The sequence below is a fragment of the Caloenas nicobarica genome, chromosome 4 (genome assembly GCF_036013445.1).
Source record: "Caloenas nicobarica isolate bCalNic1 chromosome 4, bCalNic1.hap1, whole genome shotgun sequence".
In the NCBI taxonomy this organism is placed as follows: domain Eukaryota; kingdom Metazoa; phylum Chordata; class Aves; order Columbiformes; family Columbidae; genus Caloenas; species Caloenas nicobarica.
The window spans coordinates 63,056,219-63,081,021 of record NC_088248.1 but is presented as its reverse complement, the minus strand read 5'-3'; the positions used below and the strand labels follow the sequence as shown (position 1 = coordinate 63,081,021).

The 24,803-nt window shown below is 38.6% G+C and overlaps 1 protein-coding gene across 6 annotated transcripts in view; it reads right to left on the bottom strand.

Annotated features, from left to right (window-relative positions):
• TAPT1 (transmembrane anterior posterior transformation 1) overlaps positions 1-22,960 on the bottom strand; it is a 46,554-nt gene extending 23,594 nt beyond the window's left edge. The window contains exons 1-5 of one of the 6 annotated variants that reach the window (XM_065634545.1): positions 22,688-22,960; positions 17,832-17,962; positions 13,434-13,552; positions 8,526-8,549; positions 1,411-1,573 (exon numbers count right to left, since the gene is read on the bottom strand). In XM_065634545.1, the coding sequence (XP_065490617.1) occupies positions 1,411-1,573; positions 8,526-8,549; positions 13,434-13,552; positions 17,832-17,962; positions 22,688-22,916 (666 nt within the window). In that variant the 5' untranslated portion in view covers positions 22,917-22,960. Of the gene's footprint in view, positions 1-1,410; positions 1,574-8,525; positions 8,550-9,199; positions 9,267-13,433; positions 13,553-17,831; positions 17,963-22,687 lie in introns of those variants that run through there. The other 5 variants (XM_065634547.1, XM_065634546.1, XM_065634548.1 and 2 more) reach the window with 5 other exon arrangements.
• Positions 22,961-24,803: the final 1,843 nt, after the last annotated feature.

Sequence of the window (24,803 nt, the reverse complement as noted above, 5' to 3'; positions counted from 1 at the left end):
CCTTTCCTAAAAAAACCCCACAAACTCAGGCAACACTTCTTAGTTGAGAGACACGCACTTTTGGTTCTGCCAAACATAGCAAAGAAATTTAACTCTTCATTCAAAATGGAACGGCACACAGCTTCCAATTCACAGCAAACACTGCTGTTTCTCTTCAAATTACGTGGTAAGCACATAGTGCTGTACCATCTCAGCTGTACAAGAATGGACTTGAAGCAGTTGTGAAATAAGGAGAAATTACTATTTTGAGCATACGGCTTATTTAGGAAGTGATAATCTCTCACAGATTACAGAACTATATATGGATGAGTACTTCTCAACACAACTAAAATCCTCATAGTAACTCAGTGCCAATTCAGTATTTGTACATGTTTTTCAACAAATCTAGAATGAAAGGAAACAAAACCCTATGAATAAACAACTGAGGTGATTTCTATTATATTTATATCACTTAGGATAAAGTGTGTTCCTTAAGTAATATTTTAATATTTTATGAGGAAAGAACAAATGGCTATGCAAAATCTGACTATTTTGTCTAAAGTGTAACTCCTTTTTACCAGTCTTCAAACAAAAGTACAACAGATGTTCAAACAAGGATTAATATGTCATTCAGAGATCTCAGAATCCTAGTAGAGTAACTCTTGTGTACAAAGCTCTGATTGAGTCCTTTTAAGAGGTTGTATTCCTAGCATGTCCTATATTTGCAGGATGGAGATAAGATTGTAGCTATGAAAACATTATTTACTTTGTGAATCACTGATGATAGAAGTGCAATTAAAAATCTCATGATTTACATTCATGACAAAACAGGAACAATTTCCCCCCCCCCCCCAAATTTCTTTCTATCTTATATCCCAAAACAGAATTTAATTTTCTTTTTCACTACATTCATTCAATTTACAGTTTATGTACTCAGGCTTTTGCCTGCTAGTCAGGACTGAGACAGGCTAAGCCGTAATATGTGTCCTTGCATACAATGAAAGCTATACTTCCATAATGAAGAATTAAAAACCAAATTCCATGTCTTCTGCCATCTTCCTTCTCTGCCCTCTCTCAGGATCTTATCTCTATTTCAAATCAATAGTTTCTACTTTTCTCAATGAGTTCAAAAGCTCATTCATTTCACTCCTTGCATTTCAGTTTAAGACATTTCTTCTTCCATTTCTAGTTCTCAATTTTCATTCAACTAAATTGATTAATAAGCTCCAGGACTTAGGCAATATGAAACAGTATCTACAAAACTTACTTTTCATGAACTTGTCTGTTTCACTGCAGGCTTATTATCAAGGGTATGTGCACATTTGTGGGAATATGAGATGTGCCATGTTCTAAGTACAAATACTGTAATACGACAATATTTTAGATAGTTTGAAAAAAGCATGCTTGATATTCTGATGCCAACATTCTTACCTCAAGCATGTTATAGATGATGTAGAGCTTTATGACAGACTGTCCCCTTATAAGATGATACATCATAGAGTAGTCAACATAGTGCATCATGAAGTAGCAGATGACCAATATAACTCCTTTGAGAATGTCACATACCTGAGCAGGTTGTAGCAAACGTCTATCACTGAAATAAAAAGGGCAAAAAGTTTCATTAAAAGACATACACCCACAAAATACCGAAGTTACCAAGTCAATAAGAATTCAGAGAAGCTGTTAATCAAGGACATATTTTAACGTACTGTATCACTGCCTCCTTCCCTGCCCCTCGCTCCAACACAAAAGGAACACCATGACTGTGACGCACAGTTATAGATCACACTCCTGAGCAGGATCACATTCTCTTATCTGCCACATCCCTTTACTTAAAAGAGTGTATTTCTCAGGTAAGAGCTCCCACTTGTTAAGAACCTTCTGCATGCATGCCCTTTGGTGTTTAAATTTATCTTCCCTATTCCAGCCAACTCCACTCATCATTTTGACTTCCTCAGTTAGAGAAATTGCATTTGCTACAACCAAAAGAAATGAAGCAGTCATCTTTAATTTCAGTATAATGAACTAGATTCTGAGGAACAGGTTCTAAACGCAATTCCATATCTTCTTTTAGCTCTAAGCTCTGCAGCAGTAAATGCAAACAACTTGACATCAGAGCTTGAGGCTGATCTTGGACCAATGAAGAAGTTTTCTATCTATAGTCCCACAAGCTACCCAGAAGACTAAATGAATCATTACTCAATTTCAACCTATAAACTAAAGCTACAGGAAGAACACAGCTCTACCTCAATTGCCACAATAGCAGCCATAAGCATAATGAAATTGCAAGGCAGTATTTACTTGTCTATTTACTTAGTTTAGAAATAATAGGATGCAAAGCATTTAAAGAGCCTTCAGATTAAATAAAAAGATTATTTAAGAATTAAATATCAAAAACCAGAGAAATAATTTCTGTTACGTGTATTCATTTTTAATATACACTGAAAGGTTTTTGCAGAAGTTAATGTTTCAAAAAAGTCAGAAGCAGTTAGCAGAATGCAAGTTATGAATTTTCATTTTATGTTTTCTTAAATGATTAGGTTATCCAAAGATTATACAATGCTCCCATAAACTGATAAACGTTTAGAAAAAAAAATAGAGTAAGTTGATAAAAATTCATGCTGTTATTAAAAAAACCTCCAAAGAGTTACTTATGACCTCTGGGAGTCAAGACATTCTACAGATCCTGCAGAAAGTTAAAAATCCCAGCTACCTGACTCATTCTATTTAAATACAACATCAGAGCTAGAATGTTATACTTTGGGTTTCTTTGTTGTCTTCCATTCAAAACAAAAAAGCCCTGAAGACAGCATTCATGCATCATAACACAGAGTCACTCTACAATGGGCAAATAGATCATTCTCATTCTAGGAGTATATGAGAAAGTTTCCAGAACTTTCAGATTTGTAGTACTACACTTTGAACAGGGAGTAACTGCTCCTTTTATTATACATCTTTTACTGCATAATCTGTATTAGAATTAATTATATTATCAGTAATAGAATTTAACCTGGTCTAGCAGGTTCTAAGAGACATTTTCTTGCTCTCAGAATTCATCCAGTAACAGTAACCACATCACATTTTATTCCAGTCTAAGTCCTTGACAAAAAGTCTCAATGAGTTTTCTTCCTTTCCCCCGCCACAACAGAGTTTTAACTGAAAACATCAATTTAAAAACTTAAAAGTGAAAGTGTCCATTTGACAACACATCCAGTATTTGCCTGCTGCTTAAAGAACCTATGACTATGCCCTTGCATGACACACATAAAAAAATTCACCCCCTCCAACTGGCAAAATTACGTTTTGAAAATTTATTGCCCTATTTAACTACATCTGACTTAAATGATTATACTTATTTAAATATGTTAGCATATATTGAAAAGTTTATTGGATTTAAGCCAGCACATGATTATGATTACCACTCATATGCTGAATAACACAGCACGTTCCTTTTCCTCCATCCTACTTCAATTTTGGAAGTGTACTCAGAGTCATTTCAGTACGAGTCCCCCAGCCAACACTCACACTCCGCAACACATTGGGATAAAGCAGTGAAGGCATTATCATGCCACAACAGTAATGTCAGGCCTTAGCATTTGAAAAAGAGAGTAAGAATTTGTTACTCAGAAAATTAGCATCTTCATTCTTCCAGCCAACATCTACCTTAGCATTAGAGAAGCAGCAAGTACCTGGTAGAGAAAACCTGACTAGCAGAAGAGACACCCACTTCAGAAGTCTGTTTTAAAACTTTGGCAAGGTACCAGTTTTTACGATGGAATGGTCTCTCGTTGAAATGCGCTAGTAGGCAGAACCTGTTCATGAAGTTTCTGAAGCAGCCCAGAAAGATTCTCACAGGAAAATGCTTTGATGTCCACACCACAAATCAATACAGACTGAGAGTTATCATGTTAAAGGTTTTCTGGCTTATAAATAACATCAAAGATGCCCAACCAGCAGTACAGTCACAAATTGCAGTTTTTCTGTACTGTTAACCCCATCAGTCTTCTGCTTGCATTGATTTTCAGCAGTCTGACTATACTCACTTGAGAGAAATCAGCTCAGGAGAAGCCGATGTAAGACCAGACAGCAACCATCACAGGGGAATACAAACTAAGAACAGACAACACACAACCAAGAGCACCACTGCTCTTCTAAAGGTGGTCTCAACTCTGAAAGCTAACTCAGGAGAAAAATGCCATATGAAGGTGAATCCAAACTCACACACAGGATCCTATATGCTGGAAAGATTAAGGTATTTTGAGAATGTGCTGTGTACAGAACAAAATGAATATCACTATGATTCAATTCAAAGGCTGCCCAAAGGGTTAGATCAACTGCACTTGATCGCTGTGCCTTACGGGAGTCAAGCTTTTGTGGAATAAAGTACATGCAAATAACATTTTTAGAGAAGATTACCTCTCAAAGTGACTTGGATTTAATTTCTCAGTAGTCTGTATATCTAGAAAAAACTGCAGTAAACACTCATTTTTTTTCTGATGTTTTAACTAAAACCAGTCTATTAGTGTTCTATTCAAAGTTATGCAATAACTTCTTGTGCTTCTCATCCACGAGAGGCAGAACCAATAGTAATGCTGTGACAACTTCAAGACACACGTCTAAAAGAAATTGCAAAAATATCCTCACGGTTTCGCCTTACTCAGTTTGATGACAGAAGAGCTGTCAGCATCTCTAACCCCTAGTCAATACAAGGGAGTATCGCAAAGGCTGAGTACAGAGAACTGCTTTCTAGAAAGTGAAAAGAGCAAGAACCTGGCATTTAAAATATATTCCAGTGTTCTTTCATTGCACACTAAGAAAGACCCCTTCATACTGACTAGGCAAGTAATCTATGGTCTACAAATAACATGACTACTGCTTAAACCCACAAAAGCACTTTTATTGCAGCAGAATCCATTTCCGCTCTGGCTAATAATATTTACGAAAGGATTTTGAGGTGTGGCTCTGAATATAATATGGGATAGGGATAATTATTTCCTACAAAGACAAGGAAATCAAGTAAATGGATTAAGTCTAATGATTTGTCACCTTTTGGCAACTACATAGAAGTAACTGCAAAGCCTGCAGTTATGAAATGATGCAGTCAGCGTTCAGAGAGAACTGAACATTGCAGTTTTAGCACATGATCAGGCTCACATTGGTTCAAGCTGTATTTGTCACAAATCATTCCTATCCTTTGAATTAAACTGTTTAATACATATAAACACACAGAGGCTGATGTGATTCTATGCCTGTCATAAAAAGTCATAGCCCACCCATTACACACATTATATTTTCTGCATTCATTTTTCTCAAGATATGTTTCTATTTATTATCTCCAGTAACTACTCAGTAACTACTATTATCCACTACATAAAGTCTTCTATTGCTTTTCCATTATTAGTGCTGAATACACCGAGCTGTTTAAACATGAGATGATCCTTCAACCTGCATGAATTCAGAGTGAAAATCCAAGCATTCTTCTAAAGGTAAACTCTCTCACACTGTAACACTAACTAGTAAATTAAGGCGACACAGAAAAAAACCATGCAAGGACTTCAGCATTCTACAGTGTGTACTTAACAAGATGTTCAAACTTCTCAGCCTTGGGGTACATTTACCATTAAGTCTACTAATTGACAGAAAACCTCCACTGAAACAAACCCTTCTGTTTCCAAATAACGTAAGTATATAAATGCATGCCTAAGGGGATATACAAGCTTATTATTAATTTTAATATAAGAAAGTGATGTGCAAACCTTACTACTATACCTCCTTATTCCACCACAGCGTGCTTCTCTTTCACTCCAGTCAATTAACAAAAGGAGAAGCATGCTGAGCTCAATGCTAATCACACAGTGTTCAAGGCAGTTAAAAGTGAAACTACAGCAAAATTCATACAGTGCACCAACTGACATCAACCAAGAACCAAGAACCAAGAATTCAGAAAACTGGTCTGCTACAGGAAAATATTTCCTTTTACAACAGAATTCATAAGCTCAAGGTTTAATACTCATGCTTCAAACTTTCCAGTTCATGGTTTGTCCACCTCAAGACACACTTAGAAAGTGTGAATCCAAGTCTTTCCTCGGTTTAGAAAACAACTGGATCTGTGTATCTCCTCTCGCTTTAGCTAAAAGCGAGCATCTTCCCTTATAAACAGTTAGGAAGAATTACTTTGCTATTCTATAAAACTAAAATACTGTTAAATTAGAATACTACCAAATATTTTGGCTACTCATGAATGTGTTCTATACATTTTAGGAACAACAAAATCTAAATTTTTTCATGATTACTTGTAACATGTAAGAAAATATACTCTAAGTGTTACAAAATTAAGAGCCAAACCTATTTCAAGATATGCATAAACCAGTTACCCAGTAAAGAAAAATCTGGTGTGAAAAAGTGATTGCCATAAGCAATCTTCTTAGACAAGTGAAAGTTAAGGAACTAGTTACCTGACTAATTTTCACGGTATGTCTATTTGACACCATACTCAAAAGGCCATGATCCACATTTCATATCACTAGTAATAAGAGTTCTGTCTCCATCTACTGGTTGAAAAACGTGAGGTTCAGTCACTCATAAGGGCTATGACCATACAAACATCGTCCTACTGATGTGTAATATTTGTGACTGTTCCAAATGAGCAGCATCTGGATTTCACAGTATCTTTCCTTTCAGAAGCAAAACAGCTCAAGGTTTTCAGTGTATTGGCATCTACCCCACCAATCCCTTTTCTGTTCCAACAGCTGTACAATTAAAGTTACTTAGCATTAAGTAGAGCATTATTAAAAATAAATCACAGTTTACTGATATTTGGCTTTAATATGTTAAAAATCACAAGTAGCTACTGCAGAACTTTAAGTGACTGACTTCCAAAAAACCAAAGATCAGGTGTGAAGTGTTTTAATAAGCCTTACTTATTGAATTTGGGACACAGAATATGCCCCAGGACAAACAGGAATTTGTTCTTGCTGTAGAAAGAAGTGTAAAAGTCTCACTAGAGTTGTCTGTGTTGTGCTTTTCAGCAACTATCATTGCAAAATGAAAGTTTTCACTATATTGTATACAAACTAATCTGTAAGCAAGTATATTTGTCTGAATACTTAATTACTTTAGCTTCTGATGCATACGCATTCTGTATAAATTCTTTTAAACTTAACTCTGCACAGACTGTCATATGCCATCATACGACTTCTTTACTTTTGTCTTTCAGGCTTTCTGGTGTCCCTCAAATCTTCACAAGTCTGACTAGATATGTTTTTCTAGTCACTTTGTAGAGTTGTTTGGTTTATAGTTGTTGGTTTTGTTTGGTGTGTGTTATTTGTTTGTTTTTTAAACCAGCAGGAATTCAATACATTTTTTTTGTTTAATTTTACAGTTTAAAGATGTTCAACAGGATGACTGCATTTTTAATTGGTTCCTTTACTGTAGTCTCATCCAAATAATTCAGATTACTCTAAACAATTACTCCTTCACAGCTAGAACAAAAAATATTTCCAATGCTGATTCACATATACAGTAATTTAAAAATATGAATACACTATCACCACAATAATGCCTTAGATGTATATTTTAACCATAATAAAATAATGAACTTCACCACCTGCCTACATATATATTTATAAACTCTTAAGATAACAGTATTATTTCTACAAATGCTACTGTACTTTACACTATTAAAAAAACCCTTTTCATTCATAAAGGTTTCTTGTTTGTCTAGTAATGCAATGAAGTTTTTTAGCACTGAGGTTACAAGTTCGAGCGAGAATTTTACAGCAAACCTTTTCTAACTGTACTATTTATTCAATATTAACATTGAAAATGTTAGACAACTACTGAGGTTTATATTAATTAATAATATATTTCAGTTAGTGAAATGGTGGTCTAGTTAAAGTTTTGTTCAGATACCTTTTCTTTCTCCATTTTTACATCACAGATACTTGTATGAAAACTGAATCATGAGGTTTTGTTTTACATGTAGATATTTAGTCTTGATCAAAGTCTTAATCCTTCAACGTATCCTTCATTAATGAACTACAGTATCATAGGTTTCTAATTTTATATGAAGCATAAACAATAATTATTTGATTAACATATAAGGGGATATTTTCCTGTTAGCATATTAAGCAAAAATGCCAGGGAAAACGAAAGCCAAGCGAGTTTGTCTGAAGGGCATACTTGACCATAATGTCACACAGTAAGAATTTTCGAAATGTGCAAAATGATCTCTTGGAAATATTTTCGTACAATTATGCTCAAGTTTGGAATTAAGTTTGGCTTCAGGAAGAGAAGCTATTTTGATCAAATCTAATAACCAGTTGAGACTTTAAAAAGAGATCCAGCTTAGAGTAGGCAGGACTTCACTGTTGTAAAACTGTGAGACGGATAGACTAAGTGCTGATAAAAATATGTCCCAAAGAATTCTAAGCTACAGAGAGCTGGGTTTGCCAAGATTAGATGGCATTTCCTTTCTCAAACAATAAAAAGCCTCTACATGCACACGACACAGCACAAGACCATGCTAAGAATGAAACGAAACCAACCTTGCTGTTAGGCCCCGATGAGAGCTGTCTCAAAATAAATAAAAAAAATGAGGTTTCAAATAAGTGACAACTAGCATTAGCTTTCATTAAGACTTTACTTCTTTAATAACAGAATCAACTATAACTGAAGTCAGTAAATGAACATATGCTGAAGTCCTGTATTTTATTATGCAGAGAATCAACTTTAAGTCTAAGATACCTGGCAACGAACTTTCAGAGCTCCCCATAATTCACATTAAACATTACAAAAAACTGCTTGAAGTACACACAAAAATACGGCTATGAACCTGACTGAAGCATTACTTGGAATAAATGCAGAAAAGCTTAAGGCACTATAAGTACAGCAGGGGCTACAGTTTTTCCAAGATATCCTATTTTAAATTTGGCCAAACTGGTCCACGGACATTCCACATAAAAAAATGTTTTAAATCTGTTAAGATCACAAACTGTTTCCACAATGATGTGAAGTCACATATGAAAACAAATCTATCGTAAACAGCACCAAATCAATTTCATGTGTTGATTATTAAAACTAAGTGTTGGTCTCTCCTTTGAAGTATGTGGGTTAATTTAGCTATACTATTCATTCGTAATCAGTCTTTTTACTGATTACATGTAGCTGGGTGAATTTGGCTGACAGCATAAAAGGAAAAAGAAAACCAGGATTTACTCACCAAGGAGGAATCCCTGTGACACCACATTCCATCCTATAAAGGAAGTGAAAGTGCTCTTCCCTTCCGTCTGATTTACAAGAAAGAAAGAAAGAGAAGGTTGTAATGTCGCTACACTACGCGCTGTTATGGAAAGGAGAAAAGACTACTTGTCAGAAAATACTGAATGTACCTGCCTTTTTTTTGGTTGGCAGAAAGCTACACATTTTGGTGGACAGGTGCACTACTTTCTCAATTAACTTAACCAGACAATTGGAAGTTTATGTATTTAACAGCTACAGCCCTTAGAAAAAAAAATAGGCTTGGGAATAAGTGTGCAACATAGGTTCAAATTTATTTAATAACCTGATAATATGAAGAAATAAGGTCCATAATTAGAATGCCAGTATATTTGCTTTGGTTTGCCTTTTTTTTTTCCTTGGTATGCTTTCTTTATCCACTTTCTTTCTTGAAGTAATGCTGCTCTATTTATTTCCTACTGAAAAGCATAAGCTGACGATTTCACAGGACAATGGGAATTTTAAGAGGTAGATATAATACAACAGAAGTTAATGATGTTATTCCTGACAGGACTTAAATACACTTACATCAGGGAGAAGACAACAGAAATAAATAAATAAATAAAAACAACACAGAACACATTTATAATCTGTAGCTATTTCCACATGGAAGAAATGTAAAGATCTTGTCAATCAATCTTCACATATTAGAAAATTCATAATCTACTTCTATACTTTCTCAAGAAAGCTAGTATCCATAGGAAAAAAAAAAGTGTCTCACTTTCCGCAATAAGTCCTTACTTGCTTCGTGGACGTGATGTAAAATGCCTTTAAATGTAATTTAACTGGGAGTCCTATCAGAGTTTCACTAACATGCAATTTGAGTTTTCATATCATGGTGTTTTTCAAATAACACAGAAAAACTTTTCCACATTCCCATGAGAGTTTCTATTGGTGTGCAAAAATATTTTCAAGAAAAACAAAAATTTAGCTCTATAAAAGATTTCAAAACAAGCAGATATCAATCTGCCCAGAGTCTCCAGGTCTGAGGTATTAATAAAAAAGTGTGTCTTAATTGTTAAAGGAAACTGTACCTTTCAAGCACAGATAATTAGTTTCAGGAACCCATCATCAAAGACTGTAATTCTGAAGAGAACTCCACCAGGTCCACTTCTCTCTTTGCCTTAGATTTGGTGTTCCAGCAAAGCATGTGCTTTTATGTTGTCAAAGAATATTTTAGTAAAATGAGAGTAGTTTATATGAGAATAATTTAGGAAACTTCCTTGACTTGGAAGAAATTACAGCAGAGCGGATTTTTTTTTGTAATTTCAGAAGACGTAATTTAATTTTGTGAAGTTAATTTTTTAAGAGCATCCGACTATTTGCAGAGCATAGCAGTAATGAAGTTGCACCTGCCAAAACCACCACAATATGATGATTTAGCCTCTGCCAGTTCGACCACAGTAATTTAACCAGCAGCTTAGTTTACTTAATGACAGAATCTTAGATTCTTCTGACTGAAGTTTTCAAAGTTCTAGTGTCTCTCTTTAAAGAGCTATGTTAACACCACTGCAGTTCTGACAGAGAACCAAATTTTCTCAAAATGAAAGATCAAGTGATGAGGAATGACAATTTAGCAAACTGAAGCGCTTACACTGCCTAAGCAGAAAAAGGAAACAATTTTTTTTAAGATACATTACTCTTCGTTCCCTTTCAGAGCTCTCTAAAACAAATATTAGACCATGTAGAAGAGGCTATAAAGCGCTCCCCCTACATTTAAGAACTGCGCACAATACCATAGACAGGAATTAGCCCACCTTACATAGGATGTAGTTTTACTGTTTTAAAGAAATAATGGGTAATACAATCTTTTCTACACTGAAAAGAGCAGAAAGAGTCATGAGGAACTAAATGAACTAATGAGTAAACCAGAAAGGAGATAAAACACTTGTTGCTCAATCATTTCACTGAGATGTTGAGAAAAAGAGTCAAGTAGAAGGGAGGAGCACTTTTATTTACTGCACAGAATGGAATATGATGTGGCAGGTTCAAATAACAACTGGTCATGTCTCTCAACACTTACTTGACATTTGTGAGGAAGAGCAACCTAAAAGATAAACAGCCACCTGCTTTGCAAGTACCTTTTGTAATTAAAGATGTCTTACCTATTGAACTCTATTTTGTTACAAACACATAAAAAGATATTTCCTGAGCTAGAACAAAATTCCAAATATTTTTTGCCATAACAAATCAAATCAGTATAACTGGAAAAACAACAAGCCCCCCACACCAAAAGCAAAGCATAAGCTCTGAACATTTGGAAATAAGAATCATTACATCTGGAAAAAGTTCCATTACATAAACATGAATTGTGAACCATTCAATAAAAAGCCATCAACATTAAAACATTAATGAATTAGACAAAGCCTCAAGTAGTGAACAAATAAAGAGATTCTAGAGCAGAGGTGTCAAACTCATTTTACTACTCCTACATTTGTACAGTCCTAAAATTACATTTGTCTCTTTGAAGGCAACTGCAAGGCTGATATGGCCCCTGATGAAAATGAGTTTTACACATCTGTTCTAGGGAAATGAATTCCATAAACATTTGATGAAACTGTGGCAAAATAAATTGCTTCAGGAGTTTTTAGAAAAACAAAGCTGTCTTCAAGAGGATTTCAGTTTCACTGAATCTTACCTTGTAACACTTTCAAGTTAGAACAGAATAGATTAAACTGGATTCTATCCTGCCTTACATACTAAAAATACTATCAAGCAAGCAGACTAAGTTTTAACATTGCAGGTGTGTGTACAGATACATACACACATAGGCACGTGCGTGAGTGTGTATGGTATTTCCAATGTTGCTTTCTTCAGTATACTGAATACCCAAAACCAGCAACTGGTCTTTCAAATTTTTAACTGTAACTTCGGAGGAGCAGAAAACTTGTTTGTTAAAAGCAAAATGTTGTTTACAAACAAGGAAGAACACTTTTTAAAGAGAAAAAAGTAGTAGGATCCAAATGACAGATTAAAATCCTTTACATCTACCTGAATTTTAATATTTTAGCAGTAGCACCCATACAGATATTTACAAATAGGCATAGAGTTTTACTTGCCACCACGTTAAAACTAAATAGCTGTCATATCTTTTACACAGCTAGGAAAACTCTTTTGACATAATGAAACTGTAAGATTCAGCTCAAAATTAACAGCACAATAAAACACTGGAGACTGCCACCTGGTGCCTATGTTAAGCATCACCCAAGTACAAACATTTCAGCTTAAGACTATACTCTAAAATATTATTTCTTATGCAACTAGATTAGCATTTGCTCTAAACTATGTATCTAAATGCACTTCACATATAAAACTATCGATAATGCAATGCAAGCAACAATATGTTAAAATTAAATAAATAAATGTAAAGGTTGAGGAAATCCAGAATGAAAACCCCGAAATCCTAATTTATTCAAGGAAAAATTACATCAATACAAATACTCCATTTCTTTTAGGCTACACTTAGGGCTCACATAATCAGCTTTACCATGAAGTAGCAACTTCTAGCAAGGAAATAAATTTTATCCAATTTTTGATGTCTATGTCACAAAGGCAAACAAAAAAATCCTATGTATTAGCAAATCCCTCTTAGTATCGATCTGAACAAAAAAAGATCTAAAATTTCTTAACATTATTCTGATTAGTTAGTTCCATCCAACTACTCTCTAACATTCTTTGAAAGAGAGAAAATGACATGTTTTATACAGATATTCTTTGGGCAGTTTACTGTGGAAACAAGGAAAACTTTTGTTGTAAAAAAAAAAAATTGTTTCAATATCAAAGAGTATATCAAAAGACATGAGCCAAGTCACTAACTCAAGTCTAAGAAATGTTACCACACTGTTCAAACAGATGTTAGTTAAAAGAACAAAACTACAGGGTAAGGTTACATCTCTGTCCTTTACTAACCTGAATATGCCTAATTGGTGCTGTTATCAAACTGTTGTGTCTGAAGGAAACAATGATGACAGTTAGTGACTGTAGGCAAAACTTAAAGGTGTCCCACACACCTTTGCTTTGGCTAGTTTAGGCCAAAACTTCTATTTGACAGTGGAAGAAGTCATTAGTAGTTCAAATGGCCCTGAAAGGCTATAAAATCAAGCACATACATGAGTGGAGAAACATTCTATGATTCTGTTATTTAAGGGTATTAACACCTTTCTCTTGAATCAACTTACCGTAAGCCATAGCAAGGCAAAGTGATGAACCGGAACATTGCCAGAAAAACTCTCAAAGGAAGCAGGGTGAATACATACAGAAAAGCATCCAGGCACAAAAAGATTCCAAAAAACATCAACTAAATTACAAAAATAAAACAGAAGTATGTTAGTAGCTTATAAAGAGCTACGCAAAGTTCATAAAGAATTATCATATGAAAAATACTTTTACATAAGACTAATTAACCAAATAAGTACAATGCTCTCACTTGTTCAATCAGCTGAACTGTAAGAAAAAGACGACGCTATGCACTTGGAAGACTATTCAGCAAAAATTCTGCACCACAAGGTCCAAGTAGCAAGGCGTTTGCAGACTTCCATGGCTCACTGAACTCAGTCTTTCTTGGATGGATGAATTGCACTTGGATATAACTGTAGCTCATTTTCTAATGGTGACTTTCCTCTAAGGTTACAAAAGTAAATGGTTTTAACCTTGGAAAAAAATGTAGAGCTGTGTATACCTGTGCACAGCCATTTTTTTGCCTAAATCCTTTTTAATGTGCTTTTTTTTCTTACAAAAAAAATTTTTACCATGTTAGTTTTCTATTCCACAGCTAATTACAGCTGTGTTAGTTCTCCTTCAGATAATATCCACCTTGTTCATACAAAGAATACAACATAAAGAGGTAAACTTCCAGTTGCCCTCAGTTTAAATGCTTTATCCTTAATTTACAGAAACAGTTAAAGTGATTTCATTATAGCCACAAGCCAAGCAACTGTATGATAATTAAACTGGACGTAAACTCTGTGATCAGAAAGCTCTTATGTACCAGACTCTCCCCACATATATGCCTTTATCTGCTCTTTGAATCTAAGATTTACCTGAATGGGACTCTAGGCATATGCTTTTATGCCTGTCAGACCAGAAGCCAGTGTTTCTGCTGCAAGGAAAATCACCTAAAAAGGCAAGCTTAACTGGCCAGATGGTTAAGACTAGCAAAATCTAAGCAGGCCTAGATATCCATGACAGATAAGCCGTGACATGTGAAAGTTGCATGTATTGCTGATGGGAAAGACAGACACTGGTTTGGGGAGGAAAAAGAAAAAAAAGTAAACCAAAGAACAAGTAATTTACTTTTATCTCCCACAATACTTTTGCCTTTCAAAACACCTTCTCTGTCAGCTTGTCCAGCAGCCAGTTCACTGTCCAACGAGCTACTGTCACTGACAGGTACCTTTCCCTCACTCTCACTCCTCATGTGTCCATGTACCTCTGAAAGCAATCCCAGGGAGTACACCCTGGTATATGGACCCACGAGCCACACTAGATGACTGACTCAGGCACAAGAGCACTGTTATAATCTCTGAGCTGTTGCTTTCTCTTATAACACTATTTCTACCAATTTCGCAGTCTGTACTTCAATACCATCATGACACTAAGGTCTGCTTCCTGATATTCACTCATTCACCTCTAGTACCATTTTCTAAAGTTTCAGCAGAGTTATTCAAAATTATCAGGAGCAGTGGTTATAAATAATGGATGAACTTATGCATTGCATTTTAATATGACATCAAGTTACCAATCTCTTTGATAACTTTTAAACCATGTGCTGAATATCCAAGCACTGCGGATGACTGGAACTGAACATGCATCTGCCTTTTTTCCTTTTTTTTTCCTTAACTCCTTAATCCAAGCAAAAACAAACAAACAAAAAAAGATAGCCTGTCATCTTGTCCCTGAATTCTTTGAAGACATATTTAAAATCCAGAAAACAATCCTGCATTTTCTTTTTGATTCAGACAGAATTTTTCTCTAAGTGTAATCACGTTTTTTCCCATTCCATAAGCTTGTGTTAATACTTGTAACTATTGTTTAATGTCCTCATTTTCTTAATGTTTTACAACATTGCACTTGCACACTTATGTGCACCTGTTGAAATATAATCAGCACTGAACCTTCCACCCATTTCTGTAAACCTTAATTTTCCTGCTACATTTCAGATACCGAGGAGCTAACAGAGAAGCTGACAGCTTTTCAATCATCATAACCATATTTTAGCAAAAGAGCACGAAGTTTAATTTTGAGATCAACTGACAAGCATTCCCTTAAGATGGCAGGAATATAGACTACCTTTTCATGCAGTATAAATAATCTATTACAATTAAGAGCTTCCACTGAAACGGTACAAAAAGCTCAAGTGGAAGTAGTGCTTATATTACAAATTATCTAGCTTCTCTAAATAAAAAAGTAATATTCAGAATAACAACAACAAAAAATACTACCCCTTTAGCATCACACCCCACTTTAAAATTACATACATGTAATAAGAGCACGTTGAAGAATATCTCCTGAGATTAGGTTTTAATAAATTTATTCCAATTTATTCTCACTCTACCCAACTATGATTTTTATTTCTAGTCTGTAATTATGCTACTAGCTAGTAAACAATACAAGCCATTATGAAAATGCTTCTCTTCCTTTCCTTCCTTTCCATGCTTTATTTCAACTAAGCAGACTTTTGAATCAGAATCAAGTGATTCCAGCAATAGGTGATGATCTGCATACTATTTAGTTTGCTTTCTAGGTGCTCATCTTCATACTTTTTCCATTTTTTCAACAAGTATGATTCAATTTGATATAGCTAATACGTATACTAACCTGGACTAAGCCCATGCAAAGCAGTAACAAAATTATTTCATATCTCTGTAAAAAGATGACTACCACTTTTTAAATCTATCTGCTTATTACTCCGTTTCATATTCACTCGTATTCAAAGTATAGCCTGAAGTTTGATTTACCATGCAAGACCCATCATTTTAACCACTTGCAGCATCAACCTCTTTTATAAAAGATTGTTGGCCTTTGCTTATTCTTGGGTACTGAAAGTCTGATTGGGAATCTGTGGTGATGATCCTTCAGAATACTCTGTGGCTTGGAGATGGCACCCATTAGCCTACATAATTACAATCAAGATGATGTAGAACTGCTATACTGTTCAACTGAGACTCTACCAGAACTGGAATATTCTGCCATAAGCTGGAATGGGTGAACGATGAGGATGCGAAGACATCATGCGTGGAGATATCCAAAGCCCAGCTGGGTCTCATCCTGAGCAACCTGTTGTGATGCAGCTTTAGGCAAGGGCTTGGACTACATCATTTCCAGAGGTCCACCCCAACCTCATCCATACTGTGATTTTTCTGCAGTAACTAATTGGGAATTTAGTTTTGTAAAACCAGGTCTCATCATGGTCCAAGGATTCATTTAATGATACTGAAGGGGGAACCTGACTGCTGACAAAGGGTCTCCTACTCTCCCTCCCTCCTGTACTGCTCTTTCATCTTTCCAGTTCTACTTCAAGGTATCCAGCTCCCCTTCTGCTGGCTCTGGATTCTCAAGAATATTGGCTGAGCAATTTGGCTCACTATCCCAGCAAAGAACACACAGATTAAGAAAAGTGAAGCATTCACTGCCAAATTATGAGCTGATTTAACTGAGGATGGTCCAACAAGCACCGCAGCTCATGCAACAGGCAGCATAGGCAGGAGACTGAAGTGGGAGGAACAGTGAAACAAGACTCTTCCTTCAACATATTTGGTTTAGCTCTACTGTGTAACTTTATCCCTAGAAGTTTTGAGAATTTTAGCAATATTACTTTTAATGTTGTCACTCTGCAGCCTAGCCAAACCTTACTAATGTTGCCTTCTCATCCTTGAGCATATCCCTGCTGCCTCCCAAAACTGACACCCTCTCCTACAGGGTTTCAAAATGGTTAAGCCAGAATAAAACTCTCTGTAATGTATTACAGCACTGGAACTGGCTCACTGCAGGGCCAGAGCTATATCTGAGCTGACATAAGGGAGGTGGCAGGAACTTCTCAGAAAGGGCCATAGTACTGGGACAAAGAGGAAAGATGTGGTAAACAGTGGCAAGAAGCAAAAAAGAAGGCTGTGAAAATTAAGTCGAAAACCTTAGACGGAAACTCATCCATCACCATCTTTTTAAAGAACCAAAATTTTCCCACCCTCAAAACATTTTAGACTGGAAAAATCTTTAAAACACTTTTTTTAAAGTGCAAAATTACATATTTGGGTAAACAGTTTTCTTTTGCTTGACTATTCATTTCAGGATCAGCGATGTCTTTATATTTTAATTAATTTGTCATCATCTAGACTTGAAAATTAGTCATGTCTGTCTCTGCTATCTGCTAGTAACATAAACAAGTGGCCGTGAGTTGCCAGCAGCAACAAGCAAACATAGGCAAAACCCTTGAAACCACAAGTTACTGACATTGAAAATTAATAATTATAAATGTTTAAACCTTCTTTAGTAGAAGTGTTTGAAAAATAAATATTTAAGTAACTTAATGCAACAGATTTAATCTCTTAATTAAAACAAATCTTAAAAGAATACTTCACCTTTTCCAGTTCTTTTGGTATCCGCATGCACGTGTATACTCTCTCTCTCCGCTCTGTGTATTTTGCTTCATTGTGTTCAAGGAAGTAACCTCTTGTTAGCTCAGCACTGATGAATCTCAGCAATGAAAGATCTACATTCAGGAACACACATAAGCAGAAGACACTTCAGGCATTAACTCCCAAAGAGTGATAAGACTGCTATGCTTTTGTTACTTGTTCCAAGCTTCATTTACATCACATCAAACCCAGAAGGTTTCTGCTGATAGTAACAAGAAAGTCAAATAACTTGGTATGGCAGGAGCTATATGAGAAGCAAGTCCTATGCTCTCCCATTCCCCTGTTGCCTCCCAACAAACAAAACAAGCTACTATTCCCAGCAATCATTTGCATCAGACATCCCAGTTCTCCAACACGTGACTCAAAGCAGCTACACAGAATGCAATATGCTGAGTGGATCTAATCCTTAATGTACTGACAGTCCTCCTAAATTTACTAAGCTCTACTTTAGACTTTTTAAAAGCTATTTTCCCCTTTCAGCAACACTAGTGACTTGTTCTTTATTTTAAAGAACAACTTCCTGTAAGATCAAAACATTCACAGGTACTTGATCCCAAGTGATTCAGTGCACAAACAGTACAAGTGTGGTGATCATTTGATGATCAGACCAAAGTCTTCCAAGACCAAAAATCCATCAAGCATGTATAGGTCTTCTGCATTTTAATGGCTGCTGATAAATAAGCTGAAGTCTGACTGACCTATGTTTAGTCAACTCATATGGCTTCCAAAAAAAAGACTTTGCAGAGAGTAGTCTTGCAAAAGGAAATAAAATACGAAATTATAATTATGAAATTTCAGGCTGTCAGCGTAAGGAGGTTGAGCTTAAGCTTCAAACCTTCACTGGCAAGGTCTGACATTACCACCTCTTGGTAACACTGCAGAAGTGACAGAACACTACAATGAAGTTCAACATTTCTGGTTATTATTGGCATTTAAAAATAGAAACTCTCATTGTTCACACAACATCCAAAAGATGGAAATCACTTATCTAGACAGACAGGTGAAAAGCTGCAGTGCATTTATCATTACACAAGAACATGCTCACAAATAGTAAATTCAGATTTTAGCCAAAGTCTTAGCGAGTACTAGTGGGAAAGGTGGAGTGGGCAGCGGACCTTGCATGGTACAATGCTCAACATTTTTGCGGGGAGAAAGAGGCTGCATAACACTCCCTTAGTAAAGCAGCCTAGAGAACAGCTGTTAAGAGAGGAATGCAGGTATAGATGGTAGATGTAAAGAGTTCACCCGACACCGTCTGAGAAAGTGGCTTCTCAATATTCATCACAATGAAGATGCTGAGTACCATTAGCTGGAAGAGTAGCCAGAAAATTACACAGTTTTAAAGCAAAGAAGGAATCAGTCCCAACAGAAGTATGAAAGGAAGAGAAGAGGCAGGGTGTGCCTATAACCTACACTGTGCCTTGGGTGCAGGGCACATGTAAGGAGCGCAATTAGAACTTGTGGGAATTACAAATAGGCATTTTGAAGTTTGCAGTGCTGTATTAACATTCCGTGTATGTCTAGAATTATGCTTTTTCATGTTGCCAATACTGATCACAGCTATATAATTCACCAACTGCTGGTTAATTACGTATTGTTAATAAATCATTTAAATAATGGTTTGCTTTAAACTGTGTGCACTGAACAGTTTTTCCCTGTATGAGCTTGTTTAGATAGCAATTTTGATGATGTATGTATTACTGAACCACTTCTAGTAAGTAGGCCAAAGCTACTGTAAGCCTTAAAGGTATTTATTTTAAAACAAACAGAACCAACACATAGTTTAATGAGCAGTAAAAAACTAATATTGACACAAAGTTTAAATCAAAGTTCATTCCAGTGAAATAAGGCAGAAGTTCATACCACTAAATCATTGTTCAGAACTCTTGCAAACTTGTTTTCTAGAGTCTTCCTTTGTAACACTATCACTTGTAACTTTTTTGGTTTTCCCATTTCTTTCTTAAAATGTTAAGAGAGAGAATATCAGCTATAAACACAAAAATTAGCTACTCTGTTAACTGCCCAGGTGTATTTTCTTCCACCTCAGATGACTAACCTTCTCTAACTTAAAGATAATTAATCTCAAACAACGGAAGTTTCCTGTGAAGTAAATATATGCATATGGGCAATCACCATGGAGTATTCTATGGGTCCCTTCTGGGTCCCCTCCCACTCGAGATATTCTGTGATTCTAACTAAAGAGCTATTTGTTCGCACTCCTCCTTACCTCACACAAACTTTCATGGGCTTATTGTTAAAAACCAAATTATTTTAAGTTTCCTCCACCTGGCCAGACTTTCAAGCCCCAGATATGACTGAGGTTGATCAATACGGAAGCTCCAGACTGTGGCTGCAAAACAATCTCTCCAGTGACAGGGGATGCACTGAAGCCCAGACACTCAGCCAGCTCCCTTCTGAGCATTTACTGCCACCCAGCATCAGCCCTAGTGCTGTGCCAGCTGTGAAACAGATCAGTGGCTCACCCTGTAGGAAAAACACAGTAAGCAAAAGAACACGATGAGACACTAAGGCAGGACAGAGCAATAAATCATCTGAAAAATGGCTTAATTCCACTATCAAAGCATAATTTTCTTTTAAAAATAAGTAAACACTCCAATTTCTACTTCAACTTCCTTCCCTACTTCAAGTTGCCTTCCTTTTCAGTCAGAAAGCTTCACACTGTAGCCTAAGTTTCAACTGTTCTGATAGCATACTCAATGACTAAAGTATTTTCATTTATCTCCCCATATCAGGACCGAAAAGCAAAAGCATCTTCAAAACATAAAAGGCCACTAATTCCTTGAAGGTAAAAAGATAATGATTTACCTAAGTTATACTTCAATGCACAGCTACACAAAGGATAACCATTAACCAGAAACGGAGAGGAAAACTTGTGCAAATGTGAAACATACAGCCGCTCAATAATTTTGTATCACTATATAATTGTAACTTTAATCCTAAATAGAACAATTCCAGATACTTCACTTCTGTCAATTCTAAATACACACTTCTTCCTTCCATAAACACTCGAATCAATCAAGACTATAACAGCACAATACTGTTTTCAAAAACAAGTATTTCCTTCTCCTCTAAACAACTTCTCTGTACTGTACTGATCCTGCTTTACCATCTTGAAAAAACCCTACTTCTATTTACCATGTAACATATTACTGCCGTTAGATGAGTTAGAATTTTTAGTTGCTCTATCAAGAAGCCTGTTCTTACGTTTTCTTGTCTTGAAAAGTCAGAGAGCACCAATGATTTTTAACTATTTTTTAATTTAAAATCAATAGTTGGAAGATAGGAAAATCCCCCCTCCCCCCAATAACTATTTCCTTATTTTTCCAAAAGCTATTTGTTCATCTCTCTTTCGGGCACATCAGTATGTATCTTTGCCATTGTTTTTTTCACCACAATGCAATTCATAATACTACAATCAAGCTAATTCCTTACAACCATGGAAATTACATCTGTTTCATCAGTACCACAGAAGTGTAGTCGATGATGCTGCAAGTCCTATAACAAAGCATGTCAGAAGTGGATATAGCACCTGTCAAGCTTAGAAGAAAAGCACTGAATTGTTGGCAGGTTATTTTTTTTTTCCCATTTGGTAAGACCTATGCTATCACATTCAAGCCAACATTGAGGCAGAAAGCCGGGAAATTTGGACACCACTTTGAGCACCTTCCAGATTTTTTTCAGCAAGCCACTCAATTAAGAATATGGTGCTAATACAGCAACCTTATCAACACTAAATCAACCCTGTCGCACCGAGTGACAATGTTTTCCAAACACGCAGGGCTATTTTCAAAAACTACTCTGTAGATCCCTGAAATTAGCAGTTTGAGTATAAATGTAAACATAGCTGCAGGTTGATAGCAAAGGCCAAGACATTTTCCCTTATTTTTCCCTAGGAAATCCTGTCAGTAAACTACATGTAGTTCAAAAGACTTCTAATAATCTGCATACAACTTCAAGACTCTAACAGCACCGTTACTTTCAGTAGTACAGGCAAAGACTATTGACTCACAGCTCTGGGTACGTAACAAGCATTAAGACGAAGCAGCATTTCTCGTACTTCAGCACCAAAGTTGAGGGATCCCGCAGCCCGGCCGGCCCGGGGGCTCAGGGAACACAGGACCCGGGGCTGAACCGCTCTGCTCCTGCCCAAACCCGCCGTGCGACACGCTGGCCGCGGCAACTCCACGGCAGGTGTGGATTTTAACAACCTGAGATTCGGCTTCAACGTGCAACACTCCCATGGATGATGCCCCTGTGGTCAACAACCTCCTGACGATTAACGCGCTGCGTGACAGGGCACAGGGACTTCGCTGCCCCCGCTCCCCGTCCCTGCACACGAAGGAGTGGAAAGCAGGGACACAACCAGCTACCCCCGGGGCTTTATGTCCCCGACACGGGTGAGTTCGCTGACCAAACCTGCGGACCGGGAGAGAAGCGGCAGCGCAGGCGGCGGGGCCGCTCCCCGCCCGGCCGCCCCGGGCTGACCCGCCAGCGCCCGGCGCACTTTTTGAAGTCGCTCGGCGAAGTCGGCACGGGCGGGCGGCCGCGGCGCCTTCCGCCCGGCCCCAGGCACCCCCCGCGGCCCCTCGGCGGGCCGGGCCGGGCCGCGCTGTGCGGAACCGGCGCTGCCGACGCGCCCCGGAGGCGCCGCCCGGCCCGGGGCAACACCGCGCCGGCCACCGCGGTCTCCCGTCGGGGCCGACCCAGCCCCGGGGCCCTCGCTGCCCGCCGCTCGCCCCTCGCGGGAGGAGGCCTCCGGCCCCGCCGCCCCCGCTCACCTGAGAGGCTCCGCTTCTTCTTCCTGCCCCGGTCGCTCTCGTAGAAGCCCAGTGTCTCCGTTCGCTGCTGCGGAGACGGCTGCCCCGGAACGGCGGTAGGCGGCCGCGGCTCGCTGCTCCCCCAGAGAGTTTTCGGCTCCCCCCGGCCGCTGTCCTGCTGCTCCGGTGCGCCGCCGCGCCGCCCGTCCCCGCCGCTGCCCGGCGCAGCGGCGTCGGCCACGCCGGCCATGTTCGCCGCCCGCAGCAGCGCCCCCGAGCCGCGCGCCGCGCCGCGCCCCTGCCCGTGACTCATCACCGCGCGACAGCGGCGCGGGCCGGCCGCCGCGCGAGGGCCCGGCGCGGGGGGCGGGGGCGCGGGCGGCGCGGCGCCATCTTGCCGCCGTTAACCGTGAGCGTGCCGCGGCCCCCGCGGCGCCGGGCTCGGCCCCGGCCCCTCTCGGCGCCTTCTGCTGCCCCGCCTCGAACCTTGCTCTGGTTTCATTGGCACCGCTGGGCGCAAACAGAGTAATGTTAGAGAGATCTAGCGGGCCGTCTGACGTTGCGATAAAAACCAAGTGTGTAAAGGTCACGGTTTCACCTGCCACACAGGTTAACTGGGGAACAAGGGGTCCAAACCAACTGCAAATAACGCGATTAATCCACCCCACGCCATGCAAATAAAGACCTTGTTTGAAAACGGAAAGCGAGAAGTTAATCATTAACCCCGAAGCCAAGAGGATTTCAATAACGTAATATGTCAGACGCTGGGCGCTTGAGGTCGCAGCCGGAGCTGCCCGGGCTGCGCGGCTCTGCCCGCAGGAGGCCTCTGGCAGGAGCCGCTGCTGCCCGGCCCACCCGCGCCAGGCACCGGCTGCTGTGGCCGTCTGGCTCCCGCGGAGCTCACGCAGTCCCACCGGGCACGGCAGGGCGGGCGCCGGGGCGTGAGGAGCCCCCAGAGCTCAACCAGCCCCGCCAGCCCGAGAACCACGGCCTGAAATCATGTCCTTCGTGAAAGGCTGAGGCTGGGGATGCTGTTAGTTACCGGCAGCATGATACTGGCGGTGAAAAGGCTTGTCAGAGGCCATATTAATAAAAAGTACTCGTTCCTGTCTCAAAGTGCTTATAATTTATACAAGGGTAAAGAAATATAAGAAGCAGGGAGCTCAAGAAAACAGCGAAGCACTTGTTCACAGAGGGAATTCACATGGGCACGAGGACAAGACTCCTGGCCTGGATTTCAAGTACAGGACCTCCTTCACATTCAGTTCTCTTATCATGCATTCTGAGGCTTGATATTTAGCCACTCATCCTGGGAAAACAGAGAGTGCTTTATTCTTTCTTTGGAGGGCCATAGTAGTCTTCATCTATAACTAAGTTAATTGCACAGTTGTCTCAAAGAGCATTTCAAGCTTTGCATAGACTAGAGGTGCCATTTTCATTGCCATTAGTGGTTCTAAATGCCTAAAATCCAGTAGGATTAATCCAAGTCTTGATGTTTTTCAGGCAGGGGACCACTTTTTACACATACTTGTAATGTGTAATAAGAATATCATACAGGGAGCTAACAGTGATAGCTACTATACATTATCAGTTTGGGCTTTCTTCTCCCACCTTTTCTCCAGATGTAGAAAGCAGTTGGAAAAACAGGATGCAGAATAAAGATCTCCAAAAAGAGCTGAAAAATTCCCTCAGCAGGAGTGCTGTTGCAGTGCATGCAAAGTTACATGACACTATGAGAGATACCCTTCTTCTCTCCTTCCAGCTGTGTAGAAAAGCTATAGCCATCCACAAGATGCATTGCATGATACTTAAGGACAACAAATCATCACAACTTCGTTATCAGTCTTACTGTGTTTGCAGTATGAAGCATCGTCTAACAACCAGCTTCTTTCGTCAGGCCCACCGAGAAGCTATCCGATGTATTGTCGGCACCAGTTGTGACAGCACATACATTTTCTATTCAGGGGTTGACCCAAGACAACCTTGCTGCGTTTACAAGAACTTCCAGGTTTCCGCTTGAAGTCGTTCAGCTGAAGGCACAATAATAGTATGACTGCAATACAGTTCAGCTAAGAATTGGCTCATATTTTTGACGCATTGAGCAGCTGCCCTCAAGTTTCTACCTGCAGTCTTTCCG